Source organism: Mesocricetus auratus, unplaced genomic scaffold (assembly GCF_017639785.1).
Source record: "Mesocricetus auratus isolate SY011 unplaced genomic scaffold, BCM_Maur_2.0 Super-Scaffold_100009, whole genome shotgun sequence".
NCBI lineage: Eukaryota > Metazoa > Chordata > Mammalia > Rodentia > Cricetidae > Mesocricetus > Mesocricetus auratus.
The window spans coordinates 84603599-84620159 of NW_024429193.1; the positions used below are offsets into that span (position 1 = coordinate 84603599).

At 43.6% G+C, this 16561-nt stretch overlaps 1 protein-coding gene across 2 annotated transcripts in view; it reads left to right on the top strand.

Moving 5' to 3' along the window:
* Positions 1–11053, top strand: part of Sptssb (serine palmitoyltransferase small subunit B) — a 34670-nt gene extending 23617 nt beyond the window's left edge. Inside the window, exons 1-2 of one of the 2 annotated variants that reach the window (XM_040752648.1) lie at positions 7510–8478; positions 10324–11053. In XM_040752648.1, the coding sequence (XP_040608582.1) occupies positions 10353–10583 (231 nt within the window). In that variant the 5' untranslated portion in view covers positions 7510–8478; positions 10324–10352 and the 3' untranslated portion in view covers positions 10584–11053. Of the gene's footprint in view, positions 1–7509; positions 8479–10323 lie in introns of those variants that run through there. The other variant, XM_013124962.2, reaches the window with a different exon arrangement.
* Positions 11054–16561: the final 5508 nt, after the last annotated feature.

Here is a 16561-nt window from a genome sequence, read left to right on the forward strand (position 1 = left end):
GAGGGCAGCGTAAAATCTGACTCTGCAGGCAGCCCCGGCGCGGGGACCTTTCCCCATGGGTACTACTCTTCTGTTCATCTTGAATGTTTCATTTCCTAGAACAAGCACTTGTAAAAGGCATTTTTGAGAAATTTAAATCCACTCATGGGTATTCCTTACTGAGAGTGGAGCCTGTAAACTTTTAACATTATGAGGAACTACAAATGCGTTTGTGATTTTTGTTTGTTTGGTGTGTGTGTGTGTGTGTGTGTGTGTATGTGTGTGTGTGTGTTCAAAGAGACAGATGGTACTCAATTTGCAGAAAACAATTTGCCTAAAGTCATTGCCGTCATTGCCTCAAGCAGCTCATGTAAATTCCCAAGCACATCTTTTGGGCTCTACATCTTGGTGGGAAAATACCACGATTTACCTGGGAAGCACATCCAAGAATGTTTCTGCTCTCAGTAACCACACAGTTTGTGAGTAATCCAGTCAGCTATCTTCCCAGTCAGCTCCGGGGCTGGGAAGTGATGAGGTGAATGCCACATACCCCTTGTATTTTAAAGAAAATAAAGTCTTCAATCCACTGAGAAACTGGATTGCATGTAACTCCTTATTGTAAGTGCTAAAATGTTAGTGGAGTGCTTGCCGCATACAAGGAATCAACTGTGCGTTCCTTGAAAAACAAGGTTCTTATGAGGCTGTTCAGTATAAGATGGCTATAGGACCTGGGTCATGGAAGTAAAGGGAATTTTATCTGGCAGAGACGAGCCATAAGAGAATAGGAAACAAAAGAATACAGCTTGAAATGCTAATGCCTTGCAGTCAGTGTCTCTTAGCGTAGGGAATCAGAAACACCTCCAGAGAAGCAGAGCAAACAAACCACGCGGAGCTGTGGATGAGTCTTCCTATTTCTTTGGGAAGGAAGAGCCACTCACTGGAGGCTTTCAAGCAGAGAGGCTGCAAGTTTTCAAAGTTATTGTTAGAAACAATGAAAAATAGAAAATAGAAAAAAGACAAGTTGGTAAGCTGCCTTACTCATCTAAGAAAAGTATCTGAAGCATCCATAGCACTGCCTATGACCCTCTCCTGCAATGAGAGAATGTTCTACACCCTTGCTGGTCAACATTCTCCACTCTACACTCTTCAATGCGGCAGCCACCTGCTGTATGTGATTGCCGGCCACCGAGAGTTCAGATTTCCATGTGTGGCTAGTGGCTGTCCTGCGGAGAGAAGAGAAACATCTTAAATGGAAAATACGAGAAGGGGCATTGCTGGGGATGCAGCCCAGTTGGTAGAGTGTCCTGGCATCTATCCTTAGTAAAATATAAATTAAACGTGATTGAGTATACACACCTGTAATCCCACTTGGGATCCACGGTAAGAGGATCAAGAGTTCAAGGCCATCCTTGGCTATATAAATGAATTTAAGGCCAACCTGGGTTACATGAGACCTAGTCTCAAGTAAAAATGAATAATTACAAAGAAACAACTTAAGTCAGCAGCACAGGGGTTAAGTAGGGTTTGTTGTTCCTGTTTGTATGTTTGTCTTGTTCAGTTTTGCTTTTGCTAAGAAACCTATTTAGTGGAACTGCAGGTATGGCTAATTTGTTTAGCATTCACTGGACCAGGAGGTTGGTCCCTAGTTTATCTTGGGATAGCTTATTCTGCATATGTGTTTGCGACTACCCTAGACCACAACTTAAACTGTTCAATTTCTCTATTCTTAGCAATGCCAGAACTTCATAAAATATTATTTCTATATTCTCATTTTCAGTTACTTCACTTTTTAGAGTAGTAGTTTTCATCTGTGATACAAGAATTACTTTGAAAAGTTTTCCAGAAAGGAAGAACAGTATAAGCAAAGTCACCCAGAGGTCACCCAACTGTCTAGGCATGGTGTCACTCACTATAACCCAGAAGCACGAGCATCACAGGTTTGAAGACAGCCTGGGTGGCATAGCCAGAGTGTCTTAAAAGGAAACAACAGCCGGGCGGTGGTGGCGCACGCCTTTAATCCCAGCACTCGGGAGGCAGAGGCAGGCGGATCTCTGTGAGTTCGAGGCCGGGCTGGACCGACAGCCTCCGAAACAATACAGAGAAACCCTGTCTCATAAAAACCAAAAAAAAAAAAACAAAAAAAAAAACAAAAAAAAAAACGAAACAACAGCAACAACAATGTAAACTGAGGGCTGGAGACATGGCTCAGTAGTCTAGAACACTGCTGCTCTTCCAGAGGACCGGGGTTCAGTTCCCAGTACCGACATGGGGCTCACAACTGTCTGCAACTCCAGTGTCAGGGGCCCGGATGGCTTCTTATGACTTCCTTGGGCACCAGCACACACACACACGGAGCATAGACAGGTATGAAAGCAAAGCATTCATACACATAGAATAAATACACTTCTTAAAAAGTCAGCTAGATTTCCGAGCAGTTCACTGGTCATCATTTTTCTTTGGAAATTTTTAATGGACTTTTCATTTTTTATAACAAGTTTTTTAATTGGCATATAAATCAAGAAGGCAGTACAGAGGTCCCATGAACCTTATGCCCTGATTACACTATTAATATCTTACATAGATATGACATGTTCATTATAATTAATGAACCAACATTTGTATATCATTGAGAAAAATCCTTACTTTACCCATATTTCCTTTGTTTTTGTACCATTTTTATACCTACCATTTTTTTTCTGACCCAGGATCCTATCTAGGGTGTCACATCACAATAAGTCATCATGCCTCTGTAAGCCCTTGGCTGTGACCATTTCCATTTCATACACTTTGCGGGTTTTTTTTTGGCAATTTTAATAAGTTGTGTCTCTTATAGCATGCCACATGTAGTATGTTTGTCTAATGTTTTGTTTAATTATTTCACTTACTAGTTATTTAGAAGATGACTGCAGAGATAAAGTGCCAATGTCTGAACATTGTATCAGAGACACCACTATCAACATTAGCTATTGCTGGTGTTGAACTTGATTAGTAATCTTATCTATTGGGAAGTCATTCTCTCCCCAACCTCCTCTTTCTGTATTATGCCCTTTGGAAGGATATCATTGCACTCCTAATCCTTTTCACAAATGAATCACTTAAAGGAAGGCTTGTGTTTGAGTAAGTCATATTGGGCCCTTTTAAAGAAAGTCACTGATAGACAAGTTGGCTTAAATACAGCATCTTTTTCTCTGCCACTGGCAAGACACTTTTATCACTCCTCGGATCTCAAGTTCTGAATATGAAGGATGTGTTCACTCAAACACACTAGAGCACAGTTGCGCGCGCATACACACACACACACACACACACACACACACACACGCACACACGCACGCACGCACGCACGCACGCTGAATGACTGTTACAGATTTCCAAAATGAATCAGGAAGGGAATTAGTCAGAATCAGTTTGGGCCCTTTGGACATTTCAAGTCCTTGATTCTGAGATTCAAGGAGGAAATATAGCTCAAAGCATACTAGCTCTTAACCAAGAGGGCAGCTAAGTTTTAGAAAAGGAAACTCTCTATGAAGAAAGGCCTTTTGTTGTTCCTATCGGTGTTTTGCTTTGCAAATGCCACAGTCCCAAATCACCATTGCCTAACTCACCGCCACTCCTGTTCTACAGACGAAAAGCAACAATACAGATCTTTGGCAAACCCAGCCACTCCAGGGGTTCCTCTCACAGCGTTCTCTTCCTAACTCAAACGTACGGGCTTGTGTTAGGACATGTACTTCTACAGTTGCTGCACTAATTTACTTCTTGTCTCCTGAAGCTGTAATGAGCTCCCATCGCTGACTGACATGGGTCATGAGTGTTACTCTTCTCCCTTAGTCCGGGAGAGGAAACTTGTATTCCTTTCCCACTGCTTATGAATCTAGTGTGGAATCTTCACCTCTTGCTTGAAAAGCCACGGCGATGAGGAATAGAAAATAATAGCTCACTATCCATTCAATTATGCAACAGCCCCAAGTAGCCCTGGATGGGCAAACTGTGGCCTATCTATTGGGGTACCTGGAGGCCACCCTACCACTGTGTGGTGCTGCCTGCAACAAACTGAATTCTGGGACAGGAGAGCAAGGGAGGTGACGAGGTCATGAAGGCAGAGCCCAGGGAACTGTGACCTTATAAGAGAGGCCCCAGAGACTTCCTTGTCTCTTCTGCTATGTAAGACGACAGCCACTGTGAACCTGGATGCCGTTCCCATGACTCGAACAGAAACCCAGCCTTGGACTACCCAGCCTTGGACCTGAGAGGAAGGGTGAGCCCCAGTCCACAGGAATATTACAGTAGACTTACTTTCAAGTGAAGGGAAGGGCAGAAGCTTTAAAACAACACTGTATTTCTGGGATTATGCTTCTCAAGAGGCCCTGGTGAAGCATGAGGCAACTGATGTCCCCTGGAAGAAGGGCGCTTGTGAGTGAAGGCCAGGACTGCTACCTGAAGGAATGGAGCTCACGGGAAAAGCTTTCTCTGAGCCACCGTCTTAAATACGTGATAAATATAAGTGGATCTCTTTCAAATATAAGTGGATCTTTTCTGGGGGGTGGGGTTTTCCAGGCAGGGTTTGTCTGTGTAGCCTTGGAGCCTGTCCTAGAACTCACTCTGTAGATCAGGTAGCCTCGAACCCACAGAGATCCGCCTGCCTCTGCTTCCCGAGTGCTGGGACTAAAGGTGTGTGCCGCCACCACCCGGCCAATATAAGTGTATTTTTAATGTCAAGTTTAGGCAAATGTTTTTTTAATAATCAAACAAAAGAAGTCTCCCTTTTTCCATTTGCAAGCAATCATCATTTTAAAGGCATATAACTAGAAACAAAGAGGTTCATAGCAGACTTGAATAAAGCAAACATTCCAAGTCCTTTGTTCACCACCTCTAGTGTATGGCATTAAGTATTTAATGAAGTAACCATATTAATTTTGTGACTTATTGCAAACATTTGAGGACTTGAGACATTTACTGGAGGGGCTGGAGAGATGGCACAGTCAGTCAAGTACACACCATACAGCATCAGGACCATAATTCAGATCCCTTGCATCCATATAAAGCTACACGTGGGAACACACAAACCCCATGCTGAGGAATCAGAGGCAAGCAGACCTCTGGAGCTCACTGGCTGGTCAACCTAGCCAAATCAATGAGCTCCAGGTTCAGTGAGAGACACTATGTCAAAAAGTAGCGTGAAGAGCAGCTTGAGGAAGAGACCCAACATCAGCCTCTTGCTATCACACAACAGAGAGAGAGAGAGAGAGAGAGAGAGAGACAGAGACAGAGACAGAGACAGAGACACAGAGACAAAGAGAGACAGAGACAGAGAGACAGAGACAGAGAGAGACAGAGAGAGAGAGAAAGGGGGCAGGAAGGGGGGGAGGGAGGGGAGAGAACTATCATACAGTTCTAGGTGACTACAGACAACTGATCTCACTGTATTTCTGTCATGGTTTTTCCAAAATTTGGCATCTGTCCCAGCTTCCTTCTCGGTGTTTCTTCAGCCCTCTTCAGCCTCCATCTAGAGCTCACTCCAGCCTCTCGCGCATGGCCTGACTGCTACATTGTCCAAAAGATCTTCTCCTTCTGGCCTGCAATGCCCTTTGGGGCAGAAAGAGTCCTTCTGAAGCCATTGCTATTCAGAAACTATGTAACTGCACTCAAAATGAGTTTGTTCAATGAATTAATGAAGTCTCGCACCCACGACTCATCACAGTGGTGGAGGTTTTTTTTTCCCCCTAATTGTACCTACTGTCTCATAGGAGATTAAAAAATGGACTCAGAAAGAAGGAGAAATAAATTACCTAAGTAAATCTAGAACCTAAAAGTAGTGTACATTCTACAATAGAATGCAGCAGATGGCTTTCCAATAATAACTAGCTCTCTCCTCACCTCTTCCTAGTAGGAAATGGGGAGCAGTCTTTAAATTTTCTTCTCATCATTAAGTGAAAGGAGAATCAAAGAGGGCAATCAATGCCTTCTTGAACGAGCTTTTAGAGCTGGTGAGATTAAAACGAGACAGATAATAAAAGCACATTCCCCCAGGGCTGGAGAGATGGCTCAGTGGCTGAGAGCATTGGCTGCTCTTGCAGAGAACCCAGGTTCCTTCTCAGCGCCCATATCAAGCAACTCCCAACTGCCTATATCTCTGACTTCAGGGGGTTGGACGCCTTCCTCTGGCCTCCACAGGTACCCTTGTGCATACACATGAAAATAAACAAATCTGCAAAAAGCACTTTTCACAGGTAGAACTGGAAATTTACAAGTCTGAGAAATGAGATATGAAAATTGTGATTTAAGAAAAGTGGTAAGCAAGAGAAAGACACCATTTTATTAAGGGGAAATAGATCATAGAAAAGGGAAAGGGAGGGGGGAGACCTGCCTCCAGAGACAGAAGCAGCCAGAGAGAGGAGAAAGGAAAGAGGGGGAGAGAGAGGAAGACAGAGAGACAGAGACAGAGACAGAGACAGAGAGAGAGAGAGAAAGAGAAAGAGAGAGAGAGAGAGAGAGAGAAGGATGGGAGGTGGCAGGGACCTTTTAAAAGGGAACACAGTGAATGTGCACAGGTGGTGCTCTTAGTGGCTGCAGCTGAGGGTGTATCCTGTCAGAACCCCAAGGACAGGCCAGTACAGATTCCAGAATACTAACAGAAACAGTCAATAAACCTTAACATTTTGTTCTTAGTATGAAAGTATATTCCAAATGTCCATTTCTAAAGCACTGTGACATTTGTGACCAAAGTGTCTGCCTTTGGTGTGACATATGTTCATATGCTTTTTAATCTGTTATTTCTTTGATTGTTGGTTGACTTTCAGCAGCTTTAAATAATGGATACCTATTATCCCACAGTTTCCACAGCTTAGCGGGGTGCCTCTGGCTCAGAGTTTCTCAAAAGACTGCTGTACTTATCTGCCAGGGATGTCCAAGCAAAAAGTTAATTTTAAAGTAGAAAACATCAGCCAGCAGATTAATTGTTGTGTTAAAAACAACACAATAGTGAGAAGAAAAGCGAATGACATTCGTGAATGTAATATTAGATCATTCACAAAACTGAAGAGTATTACCATTTTTTGTAAATCTTCAGTTCATGGTTGACTCTGGACAAGCAGTACCCATGGGAAGAGCAGAGGAGTAGAGCTCCCAAAGGAGTGGTATGCAAATCGTTTCACCTTGGCTTTAGGATGCACCCATGAGTTAACCCCTCCTCCCTAACACTACAACCTCCTCCTGCCAATAACCTCTGGGACCCTCAGAATCATGGGTTAAAGAAAAATAATTGATGCCAGGTGGTGGTGGCACATTCCTTTAATCCCAACACCTGAGAGGCAGAGGCTACATAAAGAAATGCTATCTGAAAAGAAGGAGGAGGAGGAGGAGGAGGAGGAGGAGGAGGAGAAGGAGAAGGAGAAGAAGAAGAAGAAGAAGAAGAAGAAGAAGAAGAAGAAGAAGAAGAAGAAGAAGAAGAAGAAGAAGAAGAAGAAGAAGAAGAAGAAAGAGAAAGAAAAGAAAAAGGAAAGAAAAGAAAAGAAAAGGCAGACAGACAGACAGACAGACAGACCTGGCTTCATGCTGGCATAAGGCATCTCTTTAGCCTCTTGGGATTTATGCCATTCTGGACCTTTCCTGGACTTTTGACCTCCTCCTAAGCTCCCTTTTGCCGCTAGCCTTTCCCCTAGTCCTCTCCCCTGCCCCTCCCCTGCCGCCCCTCCTCCCGTCCTCATGTCCCTTTCCTTTGGGTTTTAGCCATGCCTGTTATTTTATCTTTTCCTCAGACTGTGTTTACTGGATCAGGGTTATGAAAGCTCCTTGAACACTACACTTTCCCTTCAGGGCATGGGACATAGTGGATAATTGTGTATTCATTTGGTGTAACTGTTTAGGATCTGTCTTTCCAACTAGTCTACACTCCTTAGGAGAAGAGGCGTGTCTGCTGAGCCATAAAGACTTCTTCACCCAGCAGCACCTGGCACTGGATACCTAGTAAGGAGGCCCCAGGCTCCTCCACCAGCTGCCTGGCCGTCTCTTAAACCCTGAGTAATTACAGGGAAGCCACTGTGGAGAGTTTTCAATAAGATTTCTTTAATTAACTTGTCTAGCAGGACTGTCAGACCTCAAGTACTCATCACTTTTATTGTTTCCATGTGTGGGAAATCTTGGTTTCTGGGACAATTTTGCCCGTTGAAATTATCACCATGCTGTGGTTTGAAGGCCTCCATCCCTTCTGAACTCGATGTCAAACTAATCTCCAGCAGTATGAAAAGGCTCAGTTAGGGACCCATGAGTGGATTGAAGTGCTTGCTATACAAGCCTGATGAACCCAGGTTGATCTCTGGAACCCACCTGTAAAGTCAGATGTGATCATGGACATCTGGAATCTCAGCACTTCTGTGGCAATACAGAGGATGGAGACAGGAGACTCCTGCAAGTTCGCAGGCCAGCTAGCTCCACAGAAACAACCAGAGGCTGCCTTGGAAACAAGGTGAATTCATCATGGAGGTTCCGCTCTAAATAGGAGTAAGCGTCTTTTTTTACTAATGTTTTATTTGCTCTTTCAGATTTACATTTTTACTTTCTTTTTTTCTTTTTCTTTTTTTTCTTTCTTTCTTTCTTTTTTTTTTTTTTTTTGGTTTTTACGAGACAGGGTTTCTCTGTATTGTTTTGGAGGCTGTCGGTCCAGCCTGGCCTCGAACTCACAGAGATCCGCCTGCCTCTGCCTCCCGAGTGCTGGGATTAAAGGCGTGTGCCACCAATGCCCGGCTGTGTTAGAGTTTTGATATGGAAAATATTGATTCTGTAGATTGGTAGGATGGCAGAAAATATTTCACAGTGTTAGCCCTGCCAATCTATGAACATGGGAAAGCTTTGTATCGCTGTCAGTTTCTTATTTCAGTGTCTCAAGATTTTCATGGCACAAGTTTTTCATGTACATATGAAATCTATTCTCTCTCACACATACATGGAGTGAGTTGTGGGTTTGTTTTGTGGTTGTTGTTGAGGTTACTGTGAATCAGTTTTCTTGAGTTGTCTAAATGTATCTGTCATTCGTTCATACGAAGGCTACTTATGTAATATCCTCCTACTTTGCTGAGTGTGTTTATTATTAGTAGCAGTTTTCTGGTAGTCTATAAACAAAGCTACTTTGACTTCTTCCTTTCTTATCTGTATCTTCTTTATCTCCTTCACTTGTCTTATTGGTCTAGCTAAGAGTTCAAGTACTTTGTCAAACAGGAAGGGAAATAATGGACATTGTTTTGTTCTTGATTTAGTGGAAATACTTTGGAAATACAACATTTAGGGTGTGGTTGACTATAGTCTTCCTGTAGATTTCCTTTATTATGTTGAGATATATCACATATATCCCTAGTCTCATGAATGGATGTTGGATTTTGGCATCAGTATTTCTTGGTTCATTCAGGCTGTTATAACAAAGTACTGAAATCTAGCTAATATAAAAATATTCACAGTTCTGTGGTTGAGAAGTCCAAGACCAAGGTGCTATTAGATTGGTGCTTTGTGAGGGTCTATCTCTACATCCAAAATGGTGCATGCCTTGAAGATTGTTTCCTTGCATGGCAGAGAGAATGGAAGGAGTAAGAGGCTGATATGGGCTTCTTGTTTGTTTTGGGGGTTTCCCAGACTACCCACATCTCCAGTGACTCACTAGAAGTCCTCATGAGACTCAACATATATATGTGATCAAAATCAAAACATACTACATCAAAACTGTATACAACAGGACCAGTAGGAAATGAAGACACAAGCACTCTAGATCAGTCCACTTGAGGGCTTCTGATGCCCTCTACCCTACCATTTAAAACAGGCAGCAATGTGTCTGCAGTCTCCAACTGACTAAAGTCCCAATGTGATATTTCAGTGTTCATTGTGGTACATGACCGGAAGAAACCACCATACTTCCTATTTTAAATTTAGATCCTTTCCTGGTCTTTACTATATCATGCAATACTCCAGTGATGCTGGGAAGCAGCAGTGAGTCACAGCTTCCGGGCACCCTTAGATGGTATTCTATCATGTACTGCACGGTTAAACCCTGGTGTTCAATAGGCTAAGTATATTAAGTGCGGTTTGGTTTTCTTTTCCTTTACAATATTTGAACTTGGTGCTTTTGGGGATGTATCTCCATTATAAGTTGAAGAGTATCTGTACACACAATATTTTTAAAGCCCAGTAAACCTATTATGGGATAGCACTCAAGGTTTATATTAGGACTAGAGACATGGATACTCATTGCCCAAAATTTCAGGTTATGGGAATAGTAACAGTAGGAATTTACTGTATATTACCAAAAGATTGTGTGTTCTGTTTCTTATTTTTCTTCTGTGGTGTCATTTTCTTAAACAGGAAGACTTTGCACAGCTTGAGGAGGAACCATGGATTTGAAAAGTGTGAAGGAGTATTTTGCCTGGCTGTACTATCAGTACCAAATCATCAGCTGCTGTGCTGTCCTGGAACCCTGGGAGCAGTCCATGTTCAATACCATCTTACTGACCATTGTTGCTATGGTAGTATACACTGCCTATGTCTTCATCCCCATCCACATCCGCCTGGCTTGGGAGTTTTTTTCCAAAATATGTGGATATCACAGTTCAGTTTCTAGCTGATGTCCTCGGAATCCTGTGACATGAATGGCATGATGTGTTCATGTGGCTTATTGCCTGCTGACTTAGGTGACAGCATCACCTTTCACCTCTGACCTGACCAGCACTCTTTCTATGCACTCGCGTCCTGCCTGGAGTCGGAACTAGGTGTCCTCCCAATTGCTTTTGTCCATGCAGCGTTGTGTGTGTCCGATGGTAGAAAATGCATTGACTTGACCCCATTGCCCACATTCACTCAACTCGGTGGCTTTAGATCTCTTTTGAAATCCGGATGCTTTCCAATAACACTTTTCTGGAAAATAGGCTTTTAAGAAACGTGACAGAATCTTATTTAAAATGCTGCCTTCATATTGTTCTATACTAAAGGATATGTTACAAAAAGTATTCTTCATAGGCTACTGTCAAAAGTACCCTGCTCTTGTTTACAAACTATTAAATGATATGACTAAAATAAACAAACCTTTAAAGTCTTATTGTCTGGTAAATAGTTAATACCTAAAATTATTTTCTTCTTCTTTTTAAAATTTTCATTCTCTTTGTTTTACCTGAAGTTCTTTTACTTCAAAAGCAAAAGAATAGGCCAGAGACAACTATTTTCTTTCAGATATGGTTCGGGCATTGTTTCAAATGACTCTGAAATCTAAGTTCATATAGTTTTAAATGACTTATGATTTTAAATAAACAAGTAAATATTGTACTACAGAACAATTTAAGTTTAAAAATGAATATAATCAAAGCAAATTCAGATCTTGTGACTTTTGACCATGCCCCGCCTTGCATGATGCTGGTGGCAAGAGAAGAGAGTGGTCATTTTCCTGTAGCTTCACTATGTGGAAGGAAGACAGTGTGTCCTGGGCTACAGTAAGAAGCTAATAAATAGGCTGGAAGTAATAGTCTACCAGCAGGAAGTCGACAGCTCCAGTTACGCGCTTTGATATAGTGGCTCCTTTGCACAGAAGAAACACGATTTATTAAATTTCCCTCAAAATGCTCATCTTCAAAGCAAATGTAAGATTTTTATTATAGTGCTGATCAAACATGAAAGCCTTGCAGATTTTCTTTCCTCCCAATAAATGTTAGCATTAGCATTTCTGGAGGGTAAAAAATAAACACGTTTTGGCCAACACTGGCACCTTTGTTTTAGGGGGGAAATATTCCAAGGAACGCTAAAAAGAAGAATATTTGGTATGCAAAATCAACTTGCATGTCTGCTTAAAAAAATAAACAAAGCATGCATTTTGAAGAGAGACCAGATATGAATATATGCTTGTTAATTTTTGCAAAATAAACCTGAGTTCACTTTGATAGATAAAGCCCAGTTTGTACTTGCTTTCCCTGTCTTTACTGCACCCTACAGGGCATTCCCCAGGCACCCCTACTAATCTAACCCGGAACCTGATCGCAAACGGCAGAGTAAAGCAAACCTTTGCCGAGGTGCCGGTTTCTTTTCCTACTGCTGTGCTAGAACACGGAAGGGAGAAGCTCCGGGAAGGAAGGGTCTCTCGGGGCTCCTGTTGGAATCCAGCGCGGGTGGTGGAGAAGGCAGGAACACGAGGCAGCTGCTCACACTGCAGCCAGTCAGGAAGCAGCGAACCATGAGTGCCGGCGCTCAGCCTGTTTTCTCCTTTTTATTCAATTCAAGACCTTAGTCCAAGGAATGGCGTTGCCCATTTCAAAGTGGGCCTTGCAACTTCAGTTAAACCTTTCTAGAAACACCCTCATAGACACACCCAGATATGTTCCCATGATTGTTCTAAATCAAATTGAGTTGACAATGAAAATTAGCCCTCAGACCAACAAACTTCTCAAATCTAGATAACACATTTTGCAGGTTACGTGGCTTCCGTTACATGACATAGTCGGTATCCAGGTCTCCCAGTAACGAAAAAGGTGCCTGGAGCTTAGAAAACTCAACTTGTTCAAAGTCAGTTAGCTATCACCAGCTTAGCAAGGTGAGGACCACCTGGAAGTTTGTGGGAGATTGGTGTGAGAGATGAGCATCACTGACAAGTTAGAAAGCAAATGCCCATCACATGAAAAAGCGAGAGCATGAAGAGACAGCCATGTCTGGAGTCCCAGCCGCCACCCTGGCTGCTGGCTGCTGTACTGGGGGAGGGGGGTTGTTCACCCAACCCTCTTGCGATCTTAGAAAGAGTGTCTTCACTTTTCGTTAACAGTTTAAGGATGCCCTTGAATGCATTCCCATTCACGGTGACTCAGCACCCTTCTGTAGGTGGCTTCCTGCTCAGCACTTTTAGAATTCAGTCACAAAGACACCGCTTTGACCTTCAAATCTACCTTCTAAAAATAGGAGTTAAAATAAACGCCAGTAGACAGAGGAGATGTTAATAAAGGATTATTACAAAACACCATCCTGGGAGGTCACATCAAAGGTGACCACTGTCTCTGAATAATCAAAGATAGTCAACACAGCATCCAAAAGGCATACTCAAAAGTTTGTGTGTTTGTTTGTCTGTTGTTTTAAAGCTACCAGTGCGCAACAGGGAAGAAAGCCACACCTGCCTGTGTCTGCTGCTTCAGCCTTGGCAGAGCTGTGTTGCACTTTGGCTGCAGTCAGCCTGTTCTGGAAACACTGTAGGCTTCCCCTTTGTCCCCACTATGTAGATACCAGGACAGTATGCTTAGAACTTAAAACAAGAGAACCCAAAGGGTCTCAGGTTCCAAGGGGCTCATAAATACTCAGCACTGGCCAAAGCAGTAAACAAACAAACAAATAAATAAATAAATACCCAACCCTGCTTCGCCTACTTGTATAGTAGCAAAAGCCAACCCATAACACACAAAATGCCAAAAAAAGAAACCAGATGGTTTTATCATAACATCATTGATTAGTCTACATTACGTGTAAAAAAAGAATCAGTAACACATGTTCTACCTCTTCATTTTCTTTTTCTGTCACGAACTCATCTGGGTAACTAGTATACTCCTAGAGGACAGAGTCGGCTTGTCTCTGAGTGCCAGGTGGTTGGCACGGGGACTAGCAGGTGGACATTCTTCAGCTCCCCAAACTCTGTACGAGGAAGCTCAACCTGTGTATCAGGCACCTTCCCGTGAACGGTTTCAGACTACGGACCGATAGAGTAACCTCCATTCACTTGACAGAGTCATCAGAAGTTAACCGGGCATTGATGCAGAGGCAAAATGATTGAGAGATGAATAAATAGCTGATGAGAAATTATAACACGAGGAGACACACATTCTTTGGTGTTCATTGTAAAATCCTCTATCTCCGCATATTTGAAAAAAAATTAGCCTACTGTATTCCAGCTGTTGAATTTGATAAGGAAAAAAAACCAATGAGACAAAAATTTAGGTTGTCAACACACACACACACACACACACACACACAAAATGCCCCATCTCTCAGCAGAAATAGAATAAAAGGCAGCTTATCCTGCAGCCAAGTTTGGGTGACCATGGCCTGGAAAAGCACAGATTTAGGTCACCCCACTTACATGTCTTCCAAAACGGAAGTGGTTTAATAATATTAGAACAAAGAAAGTCATAAATCAAAGAAATTTGAAAACTCATCGGTGAGGACCTCAGAAAAGCGGTTTACAGCCAGGCAGATGAGCCTCAGTAGTTACCTGACGGTATTCTTAGCCCTTATTGGTGGAGAATCCGGTTTTAAGACAATACGTTGTGATGGTTCTAATCTGTTTCTCAGGTTAGGTCTGACGTAGAGGTGGCTATGGAATGGTGTTTGGAAGACTGAGTGTTGATTAAGATAAATAGCAGCTGTGCTCTGAAATGGCGACAATCCAGCCTCCCCGCAGTCCTTACTGTTTTAGTCGGCCCATCAGCCTCTCTGCACACAGCTTCTTTCCAGGGATTTTTTTCCCATAAGATTTAAAAAAAATCTCTGAGTTTATGCACAAATAAATTGTATGGTTGGCAAGAGAAAAGTAAAGAACAAATGAGATACTTAACAGATACTTAACAAATATCACAAACTCTGAGCAGAGTGAGCAGTGTTCTGAGGAGGAGGCAGCAGGAGGTCAGAGATGGCTGGAGCACGGGGTGAAGGCAGCCAGCAGCGCAGCTTGGGACTGCATGAGACTCAGAGCAGGCACCGTGCAGGAGGGCAGTGAGGACAAATGACAGTGGGGGCAGTGAGGGCTGATGGGTTGGAGCAGGACAACACACAGCCTTCGTAGCTGGGAGCCGGAGGGTGGTGGCGGCCTGAGTCGGAATACTGGATGGTCAGAGACAACGTACAATGAAGCTAGAAAGTTGAGTCAATGACTCATCATGTATCACCACGGTGGGGGTTTGAAAGAAAATGGCCCCCAAAGGGAGTGGCACCGTTAGGAGGCGTGGCCTCTTTGGAGTAGGTGTGTCTTTGTGGGAGTGGGCTTTGAGGCCTCCCTTGCTTTCTCGTGAGCCGTTCATGCAGCACAGAGGTAGCCCACGGACAACACTCACACTTGTAATCTCTTTTCTGTGCATTCGAAACCCAAATTGCTTGTTTCAACACTACTTTCTGCGTCTTGCTAGTGGTAAGTGCTGACTAAGGAGGCAACACTTTGACCCAGGAGTCTTAAGGGGCATCGATGTAGACTACAAAATAGGATCAGATATTTGTTCCACACACACACACACACACACACACACACACACACACACACACACACACACACACCACCCGAGGCAGGTAGATTTCCCAGATACCATGGTCCTGATGGTTAGGGCTGTCACGTTGGAAACAGCTACATGTCACAGAGTGCTCACACACTCTGCATTCAGGCTCAAACTGCCTAAACTCTGAGTGAACGGTCTGGGGCAGGAGGGAAGGCGGGCAAGAGGTAGGGAGAGGGGCAGGCACGAGGAAGAGGGGGGAAATGAAAGAAAGAACGGTGAGAAAGAAAGGGAGCCCCCTTCTTTAATTTCCGTGTTCAAAGTCGGCAAGCATCACGACAGATCTAGCTGGGAAACCTAACTGGCGTGTAGTAGGGAATCCAGAATTGAACGACATCTCACTCTCTACCTCTGGACTGAAAGGAGGGAGCCATCTTTGGGGGGCAGAGAAGGACTGGAGAGAGAAGAGCAGAGATACGAACAGGAAGCAGCCTGGTGGTTTAAGGGGGTCCCCCTCAAAGACGCGGATAAGGGTGTCCCCCTCAAAGGACGCGGATAAGGGGGTCTCCCTCAAAGGATGCAGATAAGGGGGTCCCCCTCAAAGGACGCGGGTAAGGGGGTCTCCCTCAAAGGACACGGAAGGGGCCTCTCTGTCGGCCTGGATGGGGCAAGATGGGCCCGCCCCAGGTGGTTGATGTGGGTTTAGTTTTTCACTCTCTCCCCCTACACTGGCCCATTTTAAAATTCATTTTGATTAATGTCACCTAGCAGAAGTGATTCCATACTGGTCTGGTTGATCTCTAGATGTCTTCAGAGGGAACGTGGCCCAAGACAGTGGCTTCCCATTAACTTAATTAATCTAAGCAGACAGAAACTCTCTGACTTCATCCCCCAAAACTGCCCTGACTGCATGTACTCTTCCTTAACGTAAACCATGACCAACTGTCTTACTTCTCTGTCCATATTCACATTTCAACTCCTTTTGTTAAAATAATTCACGTTAGGTTGGAAGACAGATCAGGCACCATTGTGACCTCTAGTGATCTATAGAGATGACACCAACTGGCAAGCTAAGCAATAGTGTAGAGACCACCTCGAATGTCCATTCCTGATAATGAACTTGATGTCTATAACCATCCTGGAGTCTTCATCCAGTGACTGATGGAAGCAGAGGCAAACACCCACAGTTAAACACTGAACTGAACCCAAGGAACCCAGCAACAGAGAGAGAGGAGCGATGAGCAAATTGGCAAAGAATGGGCTGGCAAAACCAGCAGAGACTGCTGATCTGAACAGGGAAGAGCTCTTGGACCCCAGACCGACAGCTGGGAGGCCAGCATGGACTGACCCAGTACTCCTGAATGTGAGAGTCAGTGAGGAGG